Source organism: Heloderma suspectum, chromosome 14 (assembly GCF_057233095.1).
Source record: "Heloderma suspectum isolate Gila_16-S chromosome 14, 16-S_ref, whole genome shotgun sequence".
Lineage (NCBI taxonomy): Eukaryota > Metazoa > Chordata > Lepidosauria > Squamata > Helodermatidae > Heloderma > Heloderma suspectum.
The window spans coordinates 3,137,412-3,157,161 of record NC_139471.1 but is presented as its reverse complement, the minus strand read 5'-3'; the positions used below and the strand labels follow the sequence as shown (position 1 = coordinate 3,157,161).

Sequence of the window (19,750 nt, the reverse complement as noted above, 5' to 3'; positions counted from 1 at the left end):
ACTGAGGCCAAAGAAGCTGAGGTTGATCGGTTCTATGAAGACCTACAACACCTTCTAGAACTAACACCAAAAAAAGATGTCCTCTTCATCATAGGGGATTGGAATGCTAAAGAAGGAAGTCAAGAAATCACTGGGATAACAGGCAAGCATGGCCTTGATGTACAAAATGAAGCAGGTCAAAGGCTGATAAGAGTTCTGCCAAGAGAACACGCTGATCATAGCAAACACTCTTTTCCAACAGCACAAGAGACGACTCTACACATGGACATCACTAGATGGTCAATATCGAAATCAGATTGATTATGTCCTTTGCAGCCAAAGATGGAGAAGCTCCATATAGTCAGTAAAAACAAGACTTGGAGCTGACTGTGGCTCAGATCATGAGCTGCTTATTGCAACATTTCAGCTTAAATTGAACGTAAGGAAAACCACTAAACCATTCAGGTATTACCTAAATCATATCCCTTATGAATACACAGTGGAGGTCAGGAATAGATTTCAGGGACTGGACCTGATAGAGTGCCTGAGGAACTATGGACGGAGGTCCGTAACATTGTTCAGGAGGCAGCAACTCAATCCATCCCAAAGAAAAAGAAATGCAAGAAAGCCAAGTGGCTGTCTAAGGAGGCTTTACAAGTAGCTGAGGAAAGAAGGGAAGCGAAGAGCAAGGGAGAAAGGGGAAGATATATCCAACTGAATGCAGAGTTCCAGAGAATAGCAAGGAGAGACAAGAAGGCCTTCTTAAATGAACAATGCAAAGAAATCAAGGAAAACAACAGAATGGGAAAGACTAGAGATCTCTTCAAGAAAATCGGAGATCTCAAGGGAATGTTTTGTGCAAAGACGGGCGTGATAAAGGACAAAGAAGGCAGGGACCTAACATAATCAGATGATATTAAGAAGAGGTGAAAAGAATACACAGGAGAACTATACAGGAAAGATCTTAATGTCCCTGATAGCCATGATAGTGCAGCCACTGAACTTGAGCTGGACATCCTCGAGAGTGAAGTCAAGTGGGCCTTAGGAAGCATTACTAACAACAAAGCTAGCGGAAATGACAGTATTCCAGCTGAGCTATTTAAGATCCTAAAAGATGATGCTGTTAAAGTGCTGCACTCAATATGCCAACAAATTTGGAACACTCAACAATGGCCACAAGACTGGAAAAGTTCAGTTTACATTCCAATTCCAAAGAAGGGCAACGCCAAAGAGTGTTCAAACTACCGTACAATTGCACTCATTTCACATGCCAGCAAGGTTATGCTCAAAATCCTACAAGCTAGGCTTCAGCAGTATGTGAACCAAGAACTACCGGAAGTACAAGCTGGGTTTCGAAGAGGCAGAGGAACTAGAGATCAAGTCGCCCTGCTTATTTAACTTATATGCAGAGTACATCATGAGAAACGCTGGGCTGGATGAATCACAGGTCGGAATTAAGATTGCCGGGAGAATTATGAACAACCTCCGATATGCAGACGATACCACCCTAATGGCAGAAAGCGAAGAGGATCTCAAGAGCCTCTTGTTGAGGGTGAAAGTGGAGAGTGCAAAAGCTGGTTTGAAACTCAACATAAAAAAACTAAAATCATGGCATCTGGCCCCATCACTTCCTGGCATATAGAAGGGGAAGAAATGGAAGCAGTGACAGATTTTATTTTCTTGGGCTCCAAGATCACCAGAGACGGTGACTGTAGCCATGAAATTAAAAGATGCTTGCTCCTTGGGAGGAAAGCTATGGCAAACTTAGACAGCATAGTAAGAAGCAGAGACATCACCTTGCCGACAAAGGTTCATATAATCAAAGCTATGGTTTTCCCAGTAGCAACGTATGGCTGTGAGAGCTGGACTATAAGGAAGGCTGAGCGCCGAAGAATCGATGCTTTCAAACTGTGGTGCTGGAGAAGACTCTTACGAGTCCCCTGGACTGCAAGGAGGTCCAATCAGTCCATCCTAAAGGAAATCAACCCTGAGTGCTCATTGGAAGGACAGATACTGAAGCTGAAGCTCAAATATTTTGGCCACCTAATGTGAAGAGAAAACTCCCTGGAAAAGACCCTGATGCTGGGAAAGATTGAAGGCAAAAGGAGAAAGGGATGGCAAAGGATGAGGTGGCTAGATAGCATCACCAATGCAATGAATATGGACTCGAGTACGATCCGGGAGACTGCAGAGGACAGGAAGGCCTGGCGTGCTATGGTCCATGGGGTCATGAAGAGTCAGACATGACTGAACGCGAAAGAAGGGGTGGCCCCAGTCTGCTCATCACCGGTGTAGCTTTTCCGCCATGTCTGGGTTATGCCACTGCATTCCCAGCCCTCTGTGTGAAGAAGAGTATGTAACCTGTGCTGGAGCTGGTCAGTCTGGCTTGCAGTCTAGCCTGTTAGGCAGAGGTGGGCCAACTGCGACCCACCAGATGTTTTGCTCCACAACTCCTGCCAACCTAAGTCAGCCTAGCTAATGGCAAGGGATGATGGGAGCTGTAGGCCAAAACATCTGGAGGCTCAACTCTGCTTTGCGTGCGGAAGGTCCCAGGTTCAATCCCTGGCAGCATCTCCAGGTGGGGCTGGGAAAACTCCTGCCTGAAACCCTGGGGAGCCGTTGCTGCCAGTCAGTGTCGACAATAACGGGCTAGATGGACCCAGGCGCTGACACAGTATAAGGCAGTTTCTGACGTTCCCACAGAGCACCCTAGCTAGACTCTTTGAAAGAGGCAGTAATCAGATACTCTCCCACTGTAGCCATTTTGTGAGAGCACCCACGACACTCAACATTCCAAACGCACCATTATCTGGGTTCAAAAGCATGGTTTTGTGTTTTGGAGCTCACACCTCACTACTGCCTTGGACTTAAGTTCCTGGTTTGCCTTTTGGGAAATGGGTGTTTTGTGACCACCCACCCCAACCATGGCAGCCATTTTATGCATGAGGAAGTCCCACCCCATGGCAGTCTTTTTGTGGGAGCGTCCATGACACCTTCAAAATTCCAAATGCGCCCACTCTCCCAAAGATTGGGGAAATGTGGTCTTAATGGAAGATGAGCCTACCGGAATGGAGGTGGGTAACCTCACTTGCTCTCTTCCAAATTCCACATTTAATAAAAGCAGAAATCCCAAATGGTCAGTTGAAAAAGCCTTCTGTATTTCAGAACAGACATAACTTAAGAGGAGAAGTCAACATTCCGTTTACGCTCTCGTCAACGACTGCATGTAAACCTTCTCTTGGAGTTTGTGCTGTGGTCAACGGCCGTTGGGAGACCACTGTACTTAGCCAGAACATCGAAAACAGGGAGTATGGTGTGATTTCGCCAATGATCAGATTCTTAAATAATTGTAAAAGCCTTTTTCCTGTATTTGGATGCATTGTTTGCTGCTTCTATAGAAACACTTGAAAAGAAAGAAAAACACACCTATGTCTTCAAACCGTCTTCCACTAACACCAAAAAACAAAAATAAAGGCACACAGCATGTAAAGCCAAAAATGCAAACAAAAAGTCTGTAACACATCTACCCAAAAATGCAGAGAAAGGAAAAGCACCCATCACACAATTTCTCTCTCGGCAATCGGTATCTCCGGTTCTTCAGAAGACTCAGGGCGACAAAGAGAGTCCAAACATGGCACAGTGGAGAGATCTGCCCCCTTCTATGTGCGGTTCAGTGTCTGGAAGATTCGAGAAATTTGCAACATGACAGGCCCGGTTTCTGGGTCGTTCATCCACTGAGTGCTGTTTAAAGGGTTTTCAAGCATATCTTCAAAGGCTGCCGGAGAAAGGAGGGTGGAGAAAATATTCAATTAACGATTACAACTTATAGGATAACTACCCCATTCCACCCCCATGAAGGCTCCTCCTCCTGCTGCAACTCTCACCACCAGCAGCCGTTCCAACAAGGGTAAATGGGGCCATTCCACCATTCCTGCTGGAAGACTTCCTTTTCCCCTCTTCCCTCCCCATTCCTCTTGCCTTGTTTGTTGTGACTTAGATTGGGACTGTCTTGTTTTACTAATTATTTATAAACTACTCCAGGAGCCTTTTTGGCTGAGGAACAGGATAAAAATAATTTAAATAAATGAATAAAACGTCTTGAGCTCTAGCTGCAGCTAGTGACCATAAACAAAGATACATAACCCTATCCCCTTCAAAGGACACATCCAGCCAATTTAATGGGGCCCGGAGCAGCACCATAATGCAGAATATATCTACCAGTGCGGAAGCCTGATTTTGTACATGGATCATCTCCCCTGCTGGATTAAGGAAACATGCCGACATGTCTTCAAGATGACCAAAATGCCCCAGGTTAGATCTTTCCCCCTCTCAGCATTCCAAGTCTTTGACCAGTTTCAGGCTGGTTAGCAAGGCCAGTGACTCCACTTAGCCAGCCTAACACACATCAGTTTGACATCAGGAACATCCCAGTTCAAAAATTTCCCCACAAATTATGTATTTTATATATATATAATTAATTGCTTAGAATGTAGACTTTTTTATTTATTATGGCTGAAAATTTAATATCCACATCCTAAAATTTATAGAGACACAAATTGTCCCTAGCTTGAGGGGTGGGGCAGAGTTTAACTGTGGAGGTGAAAAATCAACTCTGAATCCCAAATGCAAAGCTTTTTCTTATCTGGCTTTGGTGTCTCCTTGTATGGATCCTATCCCATATTTCCTCAGAATGGGAAGGTGAGGAGACCAAGGTCAGCAGAAAGCAATCCCCCTTGGGCAGAAAGGCAGGTTAGATTTTTTTAATGAGTAAGGGCACAATCCTATGCATGTTTAGACAGAAAAAGAGGCCTACAACTCCCAGCATGCCCTGGCCAGCCATGCCAGTTGTAGGCCTTTTTTTCTGTGCTAAATGGCACTTTTCTGTGCTAAACGGCACTTTTCCTTAGCGCAATGCAACACAGACATATTTTCCTTCTTACAGTAGGAACAGAGCTGGTGAATTCCTTGACGATGGCAGGGATTGGGGCGGGGGGGGAGTGGAGAGGAGAAAAGGAAATGGAATGGTTGAAGGATAGCAGTACTTTGCACCAACTGTTGTGCAGTTTAAACTGATCCTGTTTGCCCTTTTTTGCCAAGGGACAAACATATTTATTTATTTACAACATGTATATACCGCTCTATATCCAGATAGATTCCAAAGCATGAACGATAGAAGATATAAAATACGATAAAAGAATAAAACACCAAGTTAAAAATTATTACTATTTTTAAAGACATAGTTACCAGCTTGAGCAATTGCAAATTCCTTTACCAAAGAAATGGGACTCAAACGCTGTGTAGTTCAACTGTTGTAAGTGCCATCTTGAGATCCTAACACAAAACCATCTTGGTAAAACAACAGTATCTGTTCAGCATGCTTCTGATATTGCAGAGGTTTTAAGGATCTTTGGTGCAAACACACACACACACACCCTGGACAGCAGGGGTGTTGAACTTCTTTCTGTCTGAGGGCTGAATTCAATTTTGGAGATGCTCTCCGGGCTGGGGGGAGGCATTCCTGTGGCCGGGGTGGGGGCTGAAGGCAAAAGGGGTGGGGGCAAAAGGGGTGAACCGAAAACACCAGCATATTTTAGTTTAAGGTTCTTAAACAAAGCCTTAGGAGAGGCATTTCAACCTTGCAAATTTAGGAAAGGGGGGACTACACAAAAGCCAGGAAACCAGCAAACGAACAGCAGCTGGGGAAAGGACACAGGGTTAGGGGAAGGGGGGCCATTTGGGGAGCCCCAGGAGGCCAGTTTCAGCCTACAGACCTGCGGTTCAACGCCCCTGCTATACAGGCTTTCCCATGGAGCAACGAAACTTACCGAGTAGTGTTTTAGGATTTGTTAGTCCCAACTGTACCACAGGGTTTTCTAGGATGGCTTGGAAGAGCGGGCTGGCGGGATCAATGCCCTTGTCTAAGTCCTCCGGGCTGGGCTTCCGGTCTCCCAGTAGCCACTCGCACTACAGAAAGTCAGAAGGAAAGATAAAAAACATTAAGAGGGCAAAATCCCTCGGAAAGTTCTAATGCTGCACATGAGGAAAGAAAGAGCCGCTGGATGCAGATTTCCCTCTGCCCGTGAAACACGATTCCAGTATGGTTCTGTTTTTTTAAAAAAAGTCTTTGTACAGTCCTGCATAAAACCAAGGACACAAAAGTTTCCATCGCTTATTACGTATTGCTCATGTTTACGAAGAATAGTTTTCCTTGAAAATGTAAAAATTAAACACAAATTATGGGGGGAGAGAGAGAGCGCGCGCACGAGAGAGAAAGGCACATTAGGCTCGCAGGCAGAACAAAAACAAAGGAGGCACCGCGACAGAGGGTACTCACCGCGGCGTTCTGCTGGTTGTTGTTCACGCGGAGGGCGTCCACCACCTCTCGCTCGTCAAAGCCCATCTCCATCAAAGCAATGACCGCCTGAAACCAGAACCGCAGAGCCTCTTACATGCAGCCCGGGGCTTGGGGGCAGGTTCTCGGGCAAGCCACCTCCTCCCAGCACAGCCTCAAAAGTCTGCAACACACAAGGCCCAGTCTGTTCACCATCCTAGGAGAGGCCTTGAACTATATGGCCAAGTTTGGGGCAGAGCACAACCTTGGGCAAACCGTAAGGGAGTGGAGGCCACCTTTTCAGGGGCAGAGAAACTGAAGGCAGGAGTCTGTGTCTCTGTGTCTGTAAGGTTTACAGACAGACAGGCTGTGAATAGAAGAAATTGAAAAAGTTGTCCAGTCCTTCACAAAAACAATGAGAGGGGTTCACTGGAGGTCCTCTTCTCTCTAGTTTCTAAGCTCAAGCTGTTTGTCTTGCTGCCATTGATCAGCCTTCCTGGTTTCCCTTCTTCATCTCGTACTTCTCTGCCTATTCTGGGCAATTCGCTATTCATATCTGAATGTTCTTTCAGGCCTTTTGTTTTTTTTAACTCCCCCCACCCCCCATTTTCAATGAGAGACTTAGGCATACACACAACTCTTTCTGTGAAATCTAATGCCACTTCTCATGCTTGGACCAAGAGGAAAGGCACAACACAAGCCACAAAGAAGGGACATGCCAAGGACGAGAGGCAACTGCTTCTATAAAAGTAGGCACTATAAAAATCCAAGCAGTGAATTTCGGGCAGGGGTTCCCTCAAAAGTGTAAAAAAAAAAAAAAAGTTGAAGTGGCTACTACAGACCACCAAAAGTGTCAAAACCAGCTTGCAAACAGGCTAATTTTGACCTTTCTGGCACTCTGTAGCCACTCCGGACATCATTTAAAAACATATATATTTGGGGGGTGGCACAAGGGGAGGTGCGGCCCATGGGGTGGGATGGCAAAAATGGCCCCCAGACCTCCCAAAGTTCCCCACCCCTGATTTTGGGAAAGTTTCTAGCTGCATCAGGAGACTTTCAGATGCAATTGTGTACCCCACCGCAGAGATACTCACTGCATGCACACACCCGCACACACCCACACCCACACACACGGTACCCGAGGATCGGGACGAAACTCTCTTTTCCTCCGTATCTTCTTGAATATTTCAGTCAGTTCATCCTTTGGCTCTTCTCGGCTTGCTTCCAGGCTGGCCCCCTCGGCAGCCTGGGTGGGGGCGAGGGCGGAGGTACCTGCTTCCACCACAGTGTCCGGTGAGAACTGACCCGGCAGGGGAGCATCCACGGCCGGGTCATCGGCATGCTCGATCAGCCACTCCATGGCCTGAGTCACGGACATGCTGCATGATGAAGGTCAGACGCATCGATAAGCGGCACCAATGTTTAGATTCAGGGGTGGGGAACCTCAGACCCGGGGGCCAAATCCGGCTCTCCTAGGGGCCAAATTGGGCTCTGCGAGATTCACCAATGGCCACACACCCTTTCCCCTGGCTCCACCCTCTTCCCCCCAACCACCAATAGTGTGGCGGTTTCCCGGCTTTTGTGCCATTTCCCCCTATTCTAAAAGGCTGAAAGCTCTCTCCTAAGGCTTAGTTACTGGCAGAAGAGTTCAAAGTTCAAATAGGCTGGTTTTTTGGGGGGGGCCCTACTGCCTTAAGCCTCTGGCCCTGCCCGCCACTGAAATTCAGCCTGAGGGGGAAGTTCTCAGGCCGCAAGAGGTTCCCCCGCCCCTAGTCTAGACAAAAGCAGAGCAGAGAAACGGCCTCACACCATATGCAGTTGGGAGGTAGAAAACCAACACACACACAGCTATGTACACATGCGTGCATGAGCCTCCCTGTATACTTGTAAAAATAAGCTTCTCCCATGTACTTGTAAAAATAGAGACAAGAAGTTTGCAATGTAGAATTTAAAACAAACATATTTATGCCTACCTATCCAATACAGAACAAAAAAAATTAAAAATCCAATGTCATACCAAGGGAGGGGGTATAAATCTTACACTCATCTTTCAGGAATCGACGGGATCACATCGTAGACAAACAACGTTTCTCCCCAGAGATGCAGGTCAATGATACCTACTGATTTAAGCGAAGGGCTTTGTTGGCTCTGCTTTCTGGAAATCCCATTTCTGTCAGCTGGCGCAAGGCAATTTCATCCACCCGGTCATCCTCGTCTTCGTCTAACATGGCTAGAGACAAGAAGTGCCAGATCAGATCAGCGCCCAATGGATTTAGCACAGGGGGGTTAAACGTCTTTCAGCCTGAGGGCTGCATTCCATTTCAGAGACGCTCTTGGGGGCCACATTCCAGGGGTTGGTAGGCCCGAAGGCAAAAGGGGCAGAGCCCAAAACACCAAAAATACCAGCTTATTTTAGCTTAAGAGTCTTACTGCCTCTTAGGAACAGCATTTCAACCTTTAAGAACGGGGGGAAAAAACCGCACAAAAGCTGGGAAACCACCAAACGATTGGTAGTTGGGGGAACGGGGCCTTCTGGGGGAAATCTGGAGTGCTGGACTGGGACTACCAGAGGGTTGGATTTGACTTGAAGTTTTGCACTTGGTTTCAGCAGGCTTTGAAGACGACAAATGGAATTATCGGGGTTTGGAGTAAGTGCCTCTAAAAAGTGGGGGGGGGAGGATTTGGGACAACACTCCTTGATATTAGAGATTCCAAACTCTACAGAAAATGGCTGCATTCAAGTGTCACAGTAAACCAGAATCCTATGGAATCCTGGCTTACCGTAAATGAGCCAGTGCGACTGTGCACGCTGCCCAATCGCTCTCGCTGTGAGCGGAAATAGCTGAACAAGCCACGGACTGCCTGCCCGCCCGCTGCCGTCGCCCCCCCCCCCCCCCCCCCCCCCGTGGCTTGCTAATCACGACATGCAGTTTGGAAACTGTAGCTTGTCTCTCTCCAAATGAGCTGGAGTCATAAGCCAAGAACAAGCCAGGGCTGATGGCGCTGGTGCGTCGGGGGAGAGATGACCCTGTGTTCACATTTCACAGGTCCCGATAAGCAAAACAGGGGTGGAAGGATCCACGCCTTGTTTAGCCACTCCTGCCTGCAGAAGGAGCCAAGCAGGAGCGTTTGTAAAGCATCTCCCCCCATCTCCCGCCCTGCCACCCACATGACCAAGTGGTGGCAGTCCTGGGCTGCGGTGGCACCCTACAGACAGCCCCCTGCCCCTGAGACAGACAGTATTTGTCTGTTGGGAGACTGCGTGCTAGGTTGTGGCCATCTTAAAAAGAACCGGGAGTCCACAAGAGCTGGAAAACTGCAAGGATGCCTATTCTGATCTCTCTCTCTCTATTTCTTAACCCTCACGCGTTTCCCACATTCCAGGGTCTACAGCCTGACCCCCCTGAGGCCTTCAGCGGCCACTGCTTGGTGGTAGAGCACAAGGCTGGCATTCAGAAGGGCCCAGCACCAACCTCCAATTAAAAGGAACAGGCAGCAGGTGAGGGAAAAGACCACTGCTGGAAACCCAAGTCAGAGCAGAGGCAGCGTGGCTGGATGCGCCAAGAGAATGACAACAATGCTGAACTTGCTCCAGCCCAAGAGCCGAAGTGCGGCAGCCTGGCTGCACCAGCTAGCAGCCTAGCGGGCGTGTTTTGCGCCAACTGAGACTTCCAGGTGCTCTTCAAGTGTAGCCCCACGGAGAGCACACTGCGGTAGTCTAAGTGCGATGTAACCCAGGCATGGATGCCTCTTGCCAGATCAGACTGATACAGAAGCCCCCACAAGACAGCGACACGGCCAGATCTGTGTTAGCGCAGCCTCTTGTGACACCTTCTCCTCCAGCTGGGAAAGAGCAGGAGGGAGCCAAACGGGCCAGCTCATGAGCTCACAGGGCTTGCGGACACCCCACTGCCATCATGACCTGGACAGGGAGGCTGGCTAGACTGAACTTCTCCAGACCTCACTCCTCTCTGAAACGGCCCTGGGAATGTACCTGCTCCATGATGATGCACTGCAGCACCCAAAGGTGCGGCACGGGAGAAGGGGTCGGGAATATATACTAAACGTGCCTCAGCATTTCAGTCCAAGGCAGAAGCGTCACTCTAAAACGCTGGGGATACGTCTTTCGTACCGTTGGCCTTCTTGAAGAGCTCAACTGCATCCGGGTTCAGCGCTAACAATTTCTGGGCAACTTCGATGAGCGAGACCAAGATCTTCCGAAGCTCTGTCTGGAACTGCAGGAAAAGGAGACTGTCACTGTATTTGTCTAGGCTAGCCTTCCCCAACCTGGGGCCCTCCAGATGTGTTGGACTACAGCTCCCATAATCCCCAGCCAGCATGGTGGAGGCCAGATGGCCTTCTGTCAGGGAGGCCATAGCTGCATCTTGCAATGGAGAGCCTGCATTAAGCAGGGGCTTGGACTGGATGAGCTCTCAGGCCCCTTCCAACTCTACGATTACATGAACTCCAGGAGATAACCGAGCATGGCGGACAGGCCCCAGCATTGCAACAACACACCAAAAGAGAAGCAGAGGACTCACATCCCTCATATTGTGGTGCGCCACGTTGCGATCCACACTGTGGGATGGGAGGCTGGTGGTGGCCTTCAGAATTGCCTCCTTATCAGGCGCTTTCTGCTCCTGCTTCCGCTAAACGAGAAGGGAAATCCATTCTGAACATGACATGCATTCTCCGCAAACACACGCTCCTTGATGTCCTTTTTAGAGAAATTCAGAGTTAACCGGGAAAAGGGTTTAGGGCAGGCACTGGGAGTCTTCAGTGCCCTTTAGGATCATTTGGCAGTCATGACCACCGCTCAGCATGAAACAAGCACTGGATATTTTGGGGGGAATAAATCTTAGGATATATTTTCTCTTGCAGAATGACAACCTATTTAAAGCAATGTTCCAAAAAAACCTCACACCCCAACAAAAATTATCATTACAGCTATTTAGTAAAGTTTTAGTAAACTACCAGGGTAGGGGATTGTACAAGGAAACTGAATTTCAGAACTTCAGTGCAAGTATAGTACATCCACACCTCTGGATCACAGCTATAAAATTAAGAGTTGCTTCCTAGAAGCTCAGCCTCCTGTTATCACAAAGAGAGCTGCCAAATACCATCTCCAGAAAGCTTTCACAAAGCTGGGCTCCTACAAACCTCCAGAAGTCTTCCATAAGATGTCACACACAGGCATGTCTACATCAGCATGTTTCACTAATGCACCGAGACAATGCAGCCTAGTTATCTAGTTTGCAGACACACAAGAACATATTAGGTTTGAAAGTGTGCTTAATGGCAGGTTAATGGCGATGGCTTGCCTAAAAGTACAATGTTGTCATCATCAGATAATGCAAAGGCTTAGACCTCAAGGCCAGGGCATTCGAAAGCCTGGGAGACCACCAGCACGAAAGCGAGGTCAGCTGAAGCAGCTGCTCCAAGGCAAAGTTAAAGGGGAGCCAACTGTCACTCTAATAACTACCACAGTTACTGGGGTTGTGGCTACGGGGATGTTTTTGCCTTGAGCACCAGTCTGGGACCAGCCCTGATGGCAGCAGGGGCTGGAAGCCAATGCTAGAATGCATAGAGCTTACTGTGCACTGATATTTTGTGGATTTGTATCTTCCCCAACCTGGTGTGCTCCAGAGGAATTGGACTGCAACTCCCATAGTTCCCAGCCAGGTTGGCCATTGGCTTGTTGGGGATGATGGGAGTTGGACTCCAACACCTCTGGAGGATGCCAGGTTGAGGAAGGCTAATCTACACACACACACACACACACACACACAGAAAGAACAACTCAATACACCTGCCAAAGTGGATCCCAGCCAGCAAAACCTTATGCCACAATAAATCTGCTAGTCTCCAAGGAGCCACACGACGTGCCCAGGAGAGCATCTCTGGAAAGTTTTGGTGTTTCCTTCCCCGCTTGCAGGCCTGAGATTTGCCAGAGAAGGTATTCCTTCGCAGCTATAGGGTACCCTGCACTGGACAGAGAGAATCTCTGTTCTGGCTCAGGAAACCCCCCTGCAGGGTGGGGCAAGAGAAATGGAGGACTTGCAGGTTTCATGGGCTTCAGTGAGGGTTCCTGCCCTCCTAGGACCCCATGGCTTGAAAGGACTACTTTCCAGAGATCTGCTTAGTGTCAGTCATTAATTATTATTATTAACGTCATCATCACAATATAAAAAAATAAAGCTCATAACCCAACAAACAAGAAGAGCGCTAAAAACAGTAAAACATTAAAATAACTGCATCATTTAAACGGCTAAATTGAAAAGATGCATCTTCGCACCCTTTCTAAAGGCCAAGAGAGTGGGGGCTGGTAATCATTCTTAGGGGAGCATGTTCCACAGTCTGGGGGCGATGCAGAAGAAAGTCCTTTCCCACATGCCCAAGAACCCAGCCTCTGGAGATAATGACATCCTCAGAAGGGCCCCTCCTGCAGATCTAAATACCGTGGCCGGTTCCTAGCAAGACAGGCAGTCCCTCAGACAGCCAGGTCCTAAGCCATTTAGGTCTTTAAAGGTTAAAACCAACACCTTGAATTGAGCCCAGAAAGCAAGTTGCAACCAATGCAGGTCTTTCAGGACAGGGGTAACAGGGTCCTGATACTATGCAGCAGTTTGCAGCAGAGCTTCCTCAGTTTGCACCAATTAAAGCTTCTGGACGCTCTTCAGGGGTAGCCCCACGTAGAGGCCACCAACAGCCTGCACTACCTTTGATTGCAGCCCCTCTCGCCTGCTGTCCCAGCAGAGAGGGGCCAATTCCCCCTCTTCCAATCATTCAACAAACACGGTTTTACAGCCAGGAACGCAGGCCAGTCAGCCTTCTTGCTGACCCCGCAAGGCTTGCTTAAGGTCGCCTTTTCCACTGCCTCTACAAAATCCCTCTTGATTAAAAACAACCCTCAAATGTAAAATCTTTGTCAAAATTACATTGGAAGATATACACCTGGTGAACTGCCCTCTTGGGGACATGCAAACCCCTTGCTCATCAGGCAAGGCAAGATGGAAAGGCTGCCAGTGATCAGCTAAACATAGAACCCAAGAGGCCTGGCATGACCCAATGCACACCGCCCAAAATAGGCACAGCATACAACACAAAGGCCGCAGGGACACGGGGCCAGATGGCGAGCAGCTGATGCCCACCTGCTCTCTAATGAGCTCCAGATATTTCCCCTGCCCCCAACACATAGACACATACTCCTGCACTACAGCTAATTCCTAATCCTCACTCATAGACATGGTTTACACATATCGTGAACCCTTGATTTATTTAAGCCATGGGGTGCTGAAGTCTGGTTTGTCGTGATGTGCAAAACCAGCTGCAGCAACAAACCGTAGATTTGTTAACTACGAACCACACAGAAAGACCTGGTTCACACATAACGACAACCCAGAGTACGGATTGAGTATTGCTGAATCATAGGTTGTTGCTGAATCATGGGTAGTTGTTATGTGCAAACCCTCCACTATGGCTTAACTATGGGTTGTTAACCATGAATATCCCAGGAAGAGAACCCATGGTTTGTTGCTGGACTGTGAACTCTTAAGTTGTTCATGGCTAACAACCCATAGGTAAATCATAGTGCAGGGTTCACACATGACAACCCATGATTCAACAACAACTCATACTCAACCCATACTCTGGTTGTTGTTACATGCAAACCAGGAGAACTCATGGTTTGTTGTTGGGCTGTGAACCCTGAGCCATTTAAACCATGGGTTGTCATCATGTGTGAACCCCAAACCATGGGTTGTTCATGGATTGTGTTGCCAGGCTACAGAGACAGTAGGCAAGGGTGGTAAAAACAACCACCCAGCTGTTCTACATGCTAGTACAACAGTGCTGTGAAGGCATTTGGGATAAAGAAAGGCAGCGGGCAAAGGAGGAGGACACAAGCAACCCAGGGAAACAAGCAACCCAGGGATTGAGAAAACCAACCACAGTTTATTTGATCGTCTGCCTGACAAACCCTGGGTAGGACAAGAAACCATGGGTTAAATAAGCTGTGGGTAAGTGTTATGTGCAAACCAGGTTTTTAATTCCGCCCAAGAAACACATCACAAGAAGGGCAGATCTGCTACACAATAGCTTTTGACAACTCCTTTGGTTTGCTCCAAAATGATCCCATGCCAATCTACACCTGCATTTTCAGGGGGGACGGGGGAGGTGGAGTGGAAGGGCTCACATGCTGACACAACCCACATCTAAGCAGATTGTGTCTTCCAGGGAGGAAAAAAGCACGAATCCTCCTCCCCATGAGTTTCATTACAAGCAGACCAGCTCGCTTTTAGAACTCGGGACAGAGCGCCCAGTGGAGCTAGTTTGTCAGTGGAGGTTAAAATCAGAAGCAGTCACCCCACGAGCCCCCTCAACTCACTTTTTCCTCTGCCGAAACATCTGCCATTTTGGGAGGGGCAGGGGGGGCTCTTTTTTTTACCAGAACCAAAACATCTAGAGAGAGAGAGAGAGAGATTGAGATTGGAACAGGATAACACAGCATTGCACATTTTCTGACTTGAAATAATAAAGGCGGGGCAAGTATTTTGCTATATTAAGCCACCAGTGGAAGGTTAATTCCAGCATAAACATTTAGGGCAGGGGTGCAGAACATCTCACAGCCCGAGGGCCACATTCCATTTTGGAGAAGTTCTTGGGTGCCTCATTCCATTGGTGGGCGGGACTGTAGGCAAAAACGGTGGGGCAAAAGGGAGGGGGAGAAAAAACAAAAAATGCAAACACATTTTAGCTTAATGCTCTTACTGCCAGGAACTAAGCCTTAGGAGAGGCATCTCAACTTTTTAGAATATGGGGGCGGGGGGGGTGCAGAAAAGCCAGGATAACACCAAACAATTGGTGGTTGGGGGAAAGGCAGTGGAGCTGGGGAAGGGGAACCTCAAAGGGCCAGACTGGGAGCATGATTTCGGGTGTCACGGAGAGATTAAATATTTAGAATATCACCCCCCAAAAAGGTTTGCGGGTCTCTCTCTTAACTTGCAAATACAGATCTGATATTTTACACTGGACTTCATCCAAGGAAACTCAGGGCAGGTCTACACATTACACTTGCCATGCGCAGCACCACATGACATCATGTGGGGAGTCTCTGCAGGACCTCCAAAATTCCCAGCACTTTGGTCTGGTGACATTCTGCGCCCAGAGGGAGCCTTCTAAGCGCTGGGCAGATGAGCACCCTAGTTCACACCAGCCATCAGAACAAGAGCTAGGCCACCTAGCCTGCATTGCTGTAAAAGCATTCTGGGTAGGGTTGAAGGCAGTGAGCTTTTATGGGACACATGACCCGGCTGCACACATCCCGGCATGTCCCCTGGACACTTATCATGAGGCTGAAACCTGGCCTTCAAAACAGCCATGACATGGGCCCAAATCAGCACATACTTGGCAAGTTAAAAACTGTTTGTCTCGGTCCTTGGATGACAGAGTCTGGCAACCTAGACACTATTTTATCCAGAAGGGCTCCCTTACCTCTGTCTTGAATGCTTTCCTCCAAGACAGTTTTCGTGTCGGTCAGGACCTTCTCTGAAGCAGCATGTATCAATTTATGGTGCGTTATGGTTTTTGGATCCTCTAAGCTCCCAGGTACACACTGGAAAGGGGGGGAGGGGGGAGAGAGATAGAGAGAATGAGTGGAATTACTAAAGGGTAGGAAAAACAAGAAAAAGAATCTTCAGGTTGTTCCCTTTATTTATGTATTTTATTGTTGATGCAAAGCAAAGTGCTACCCTCCAACACCATCGTTATTTGGTTTCAAAAGAGCAGCTTTTGTGTATTTGAGCTTGGACACCACCTCGGCCTCAGACTTCAGTTCTCGGGCAAGCGACTTTGCCTTTCGCCTCCCCAGTTTGCCTTCTCGGAAACTAGCATTTCCTGACCTGCCACACCCACTGTTTTATGAATAAGCAAGCCCCACCACCACAGCAGCCATTCTGTGACAGTGTCCATGACACCCTCTCAAAATTCCAACTGTGCCCACCGGCCCAAAAAGCGGTAGGGGATTTTGCAGGACCACACTGAGGGAGGAACATGTTTTCCCTGACAGGCTGGTTCCCTATGAACCGAAGCAGTGCCAGCTGCAGGTCTCAGAGGGCCCTGGGGCAAGACACCCTCCATGGACCCACTCCTTCAGTGAGTTGTACTTCTCACTGTCATTGTCACCACCTGCTCCTTCTCCTTGCTACCACTTGCTTGCTTGACAGGCAGAGAGTCAGGGCGCAAGTTGGCAGTGGCATCTCCTGCTCCTCCTCCTTGCCACCACTGTTGCCTGGGCCAGAGCAAGAGGCAGGGAAACAAGCAGGTTGCAATGGTGGAGAGGAGGAGCAACTGCAGTGGGCTCTTGCCAGGGGGGCCATGCTGGGGTGTGGGCCCTCGGCTGGTGCCCAATCATGCCGACCTTGATGCCAGCCCTGAACGAAAGGCATTGTTCGTTTGGTACCAGCAAAATGCAACATGCACACTGGGAAAAAAGGGCTGCATAAACCCACACTGGATTCAGCTCAAGGATTCAAAGAAAGACAGTAGAGCAAGCAAGCCATAGTCTGGGCTCTTCCTCTTCAAAGAGCAATCCATTTTTCTTCCTCAGCTGTTTGTTTTTATGAACATTAACCAAGAAGGGCACAATCTATCCCAGCTGTTCCCCAAGTTTCCATCCTGTGCATTTTTATATGCTCGCAGAGCTCATTCATTGCCCTGCTGCTTCCTAAACACATGTGTTTCTTCCTTATCGGCACAGGACCGTCAGGGCAGGTTTATTTTTACATTTCCCTGGCATGACCTTTCGTAAGCAACAGGCGATTTAATCAACCAATTCCCGGTAGAAAGGCTCGCGATGGAATACACACACACAGCTAAAATGAAAGTCAACGTTATGAAACCTTTCATTCCAACAAGCCAGCTGACTTTGTACAGGGCTTTTGCACCACTACTGGCTAAGGTCCCGTTCACTTGGAAGTCCAAAAAGTGCAGGTGTTACAAAGAGAAACACTGAAAATGCAAACATACCTTAAAATAAAAGAACAAGGACAACTTCACCCTAACCCAACTTTCCTCAACCTGGTGCCCTCCAGATGTGTTGGGCTGCATCTCCCAGGCTGGCTGGGAATGATGGGAGTTGCAGTCCAACACATCTTGAGGGCAGTAATAGGATTTAAGTACAACTAAGGCAGTGATCCCAAAAGGGGAATAAGTCTCTAAGGATGCAAACCTATGCAGGTTTCGACAGAAAAAAGTCCTACAACTCCCAGTATTCCCCAGCCAGCATGGCTAATTGGGGAATGTTGGGAGTTGTAGGACTTTTTTCTGTCTAAACATGTATAGAATTGTGTCCTAAGAATCCAGCTGGACTTTCCTCTTTGTGGACACGTGCTAAGCATTTCAGGCAGGATTCTTCCTAGCAATACCTGGAGATGTTGCGAGGGATCGAACCTGGGACCTTTGGCATACACAGCAGGGGCTCTACCACGGAGCTATTGTCCTTCACGTAAAAACACACTAAGATTCCAGTCCTTATGGTTCTGAGTAGAGGGCTGAATCAACCAGGAAGACTGGAAGCTGCCTTATACTGAGTCAGACCCTCAGTCCATCTAGCCCAGTATTGTTGATACTGAATGGCAGCAGCTCTCCAGGGTTTCAGGCAAGAGTTTTCCTTCTAAATGCAAAGCAGGGGCTCTACCACAGACCTACAGCTCTTCTTTTAGATTACTTAATCTAAGATGCTTTTAAAAAGATATTTTATCATCATCATCATCATCAAAATAACAAGCTTATTATTATTATCATCAATCTTATCGATATCATCTTATTGGTATTATCAACATTACTTTAACAGTATCAACATTATCTTATCAATAACATCAATATGACTGGCTCAGCGCTGTTAATACTACTGCCGTTAATATAAATGTGATTAATAACATTACTGATATCAGTACTAATAATACCAATAGTACTCAGTATTGATTATTGCAACTCAGTCAAGCAGGTGGGTGGTGGTAGTGGCTGCAGCCCCCCCACTCACATACTCTTCCCGCTTTCCAACCCCTGCCCCCAGCTCTGCAGAGCCGACAGGAGAGCCCCTTGTCCTCCTTGAAATGTGACAGAAGTCCAGATGAAACCTCAGTAGGGTGGCCGTGTGTCCTCTTTTGCCAAGCTCAGTTCTCTAGCTGAAGGGCTGCCATGAGATTCTCTATTTCATCCTCTGTTTTGAAGGCATCCTCTCTCTGCAGGGGTGTCCAGTCCAGGTCTGGTTTAAAGGCAAAGAACCACGAGAAGGAAGAGCTCGGGGGCCTCAAAATGCTGCCCTTGGGTAGCAGACTTAACAGGTAGGCACCCGGGCAATGAGGTGTACTGTATTTTTCTTTAAACTATAATAATAATTTCTAAATGTGCATCTGTACATTACCATATGAGAGCCAGTGTGGGGTAGTGGTTAGAATGCTGGACTGGGACTCGGGAGGTCTGGGTTCTAGTCCCCCCTCGGCCATGAAGCTCCGTGGGTGACTCTGGCCCAGTGGCTGATACTCAGCCTCACCTACCTCGCAGGGCTGCTGTGAGGATAAAGTGAAACGGAGAAGTATCAGCTAAGCCGCCTTGGCCCGTCGCTGGTGCTCAGCCTCACCTACCTCGCAGGGCTGCTGTGAGGGCAAAATGGAGGAGGACCACGTAAGCCGCCAGGGCGCCTTGCCAGAGGAGAGCAGGCAGGATATAAACGCAGCGGCAAACACAAATAAAATAAACGCGGCACCCTGCAGACGTGTTGGGCTACAGCTGCCAGCGTGGCCGGCCGGGGGGCGCCGGGAGCTGCGGCCCAACGCATCTGGAGGGGGCCGGGCAGGGAAGCGCGGGTTCCAGCCCCGCAGCCACGGAGCTCCTGGGCGCCCGAGGGCCGGCCTCGCAGGGCTGCGGCGAGGGCACGCGGGGCTGCCAGGGCAGGGGCGCGGGCCGCGCGGGCGGCTTACGTGCTTGAGGCAGCGCTCCTTGAGGCGCTCGACGGCCGTGTCCTCGGCCACCTCCTCCAGCCACTCGGCGCCGTCCAGCGCGCAGATGCGGAGCCGCAGCACCCGGGCCGCGAAGATCTTCTCCTCCTGCACGAACATGGCCGCATCGCCAAGGCCGCGCCCGCCCGGGCCTCTCCCCTCGGGGCCGGCCGGCCTGCCCTGGCCTGCCCGCCCGCTCCGGCCCGCCCGCGACCCCGCCGCGCCGACCGACTGAGGGAGACTGGCGGAGCGGCCGGAAGCGCCGGGGGGAGGTCGGGCCGGCCGCGCGGCATGCCGGGAGCTGCGCTGCGCTCCGGGATGGGCGGACTCGGGCGGCCGGAAGTGGAGGGAGGCCGGACTCGATGGCGGGCGCGACGCGCGACGCGCTCCTTCCACGGAGACGCGAAGCGCTGAGAGGGGACCAGCTGCGCCCAGTTTCCGA

At 49.1% G+C, this 19,750-nt stretch overlaps 1 protein-coding gene across 3 annotated transcripts; it reads right to left on the bottom strand.

Moving 5' to 3' along the window:
- Window positions 1-3,116: 3,116 nt before the first annotated feature.
- On the bottom strand, window positions 3,117-19,542 carry UBAC1 (UBA domain containing 1). Of its 3 annotated transcripts, none has more exons than XR_014785943.1 (10): window positions 19,291-19,513; window positions 15,803-15,923; window positions 14,697-14,770; window positions 10,852-10,959; window positions 10,443-10,545; window positions 8,432-8,540; window positions 7,449-7,689; window positions 6,314-6,494; window positions 5,805-5,943; window positions 3,117-3,754 (listed from the first exon to the last, which is right to left on the bottom strand). XR_014785943.1 is itself a non-coding variant. In XM_084821347.1 (10 exons), exons 1-10 carry the CDS (start codon window positions 19,426-19,428, stop codon window positions 3,639-3,641), a joined length of 1,236 nt encoding a protein of 411 aa, XP_084677473.1. In that variant the 5' UTR covers window positions 19,429-19,542; the 3' UTR covers window positions 3,117-3,638. The 3 variants fall into 3 exon arrangements, 2 of the variants coding, with proteins under 2 accessions (XP_084677473.1, XP_084677474.1); XM_084821347.1 differs by having other exon boundaries at window positions 6,314-6,400; window positions 19,291-19,542; XM_084821348.1 differs by lacking the exon at window positions 19,291-19,513 and adding an exon at window positions 18,735-18,794 and having other exon boundaries at window positions 6,314-6,400.
- Window positions 19,543-19,750: the final 208 nt, after the last annotated feature.

Excerpts from the sequence above, each read along its gene's own strand:
- UBAC1 (XM_084821347.1), bottom strand. The coding sequence starts at position 19,428 with ATGTTCGTGCAGGAGGAGAAGATCTTCGCGGCCCGGGTGCTGCGGCTC. Across the intron at positions 15,924-19,290 it reads AGGAGCGCTGCCTCAAGCAC|TGTGTACCTGGGAGCTTAGA; the intron begins GTAAGCCGCCCG and ends CCCCCTTTCCAG. Across the intron at positions 10,546-10,851 it reads CGCACCACAATATGAGGGAT|TTCCAGACAGAGCTTCGGAA; the intron begins GTGAGTCCTCTG and ends CTTTTCCTGCAG.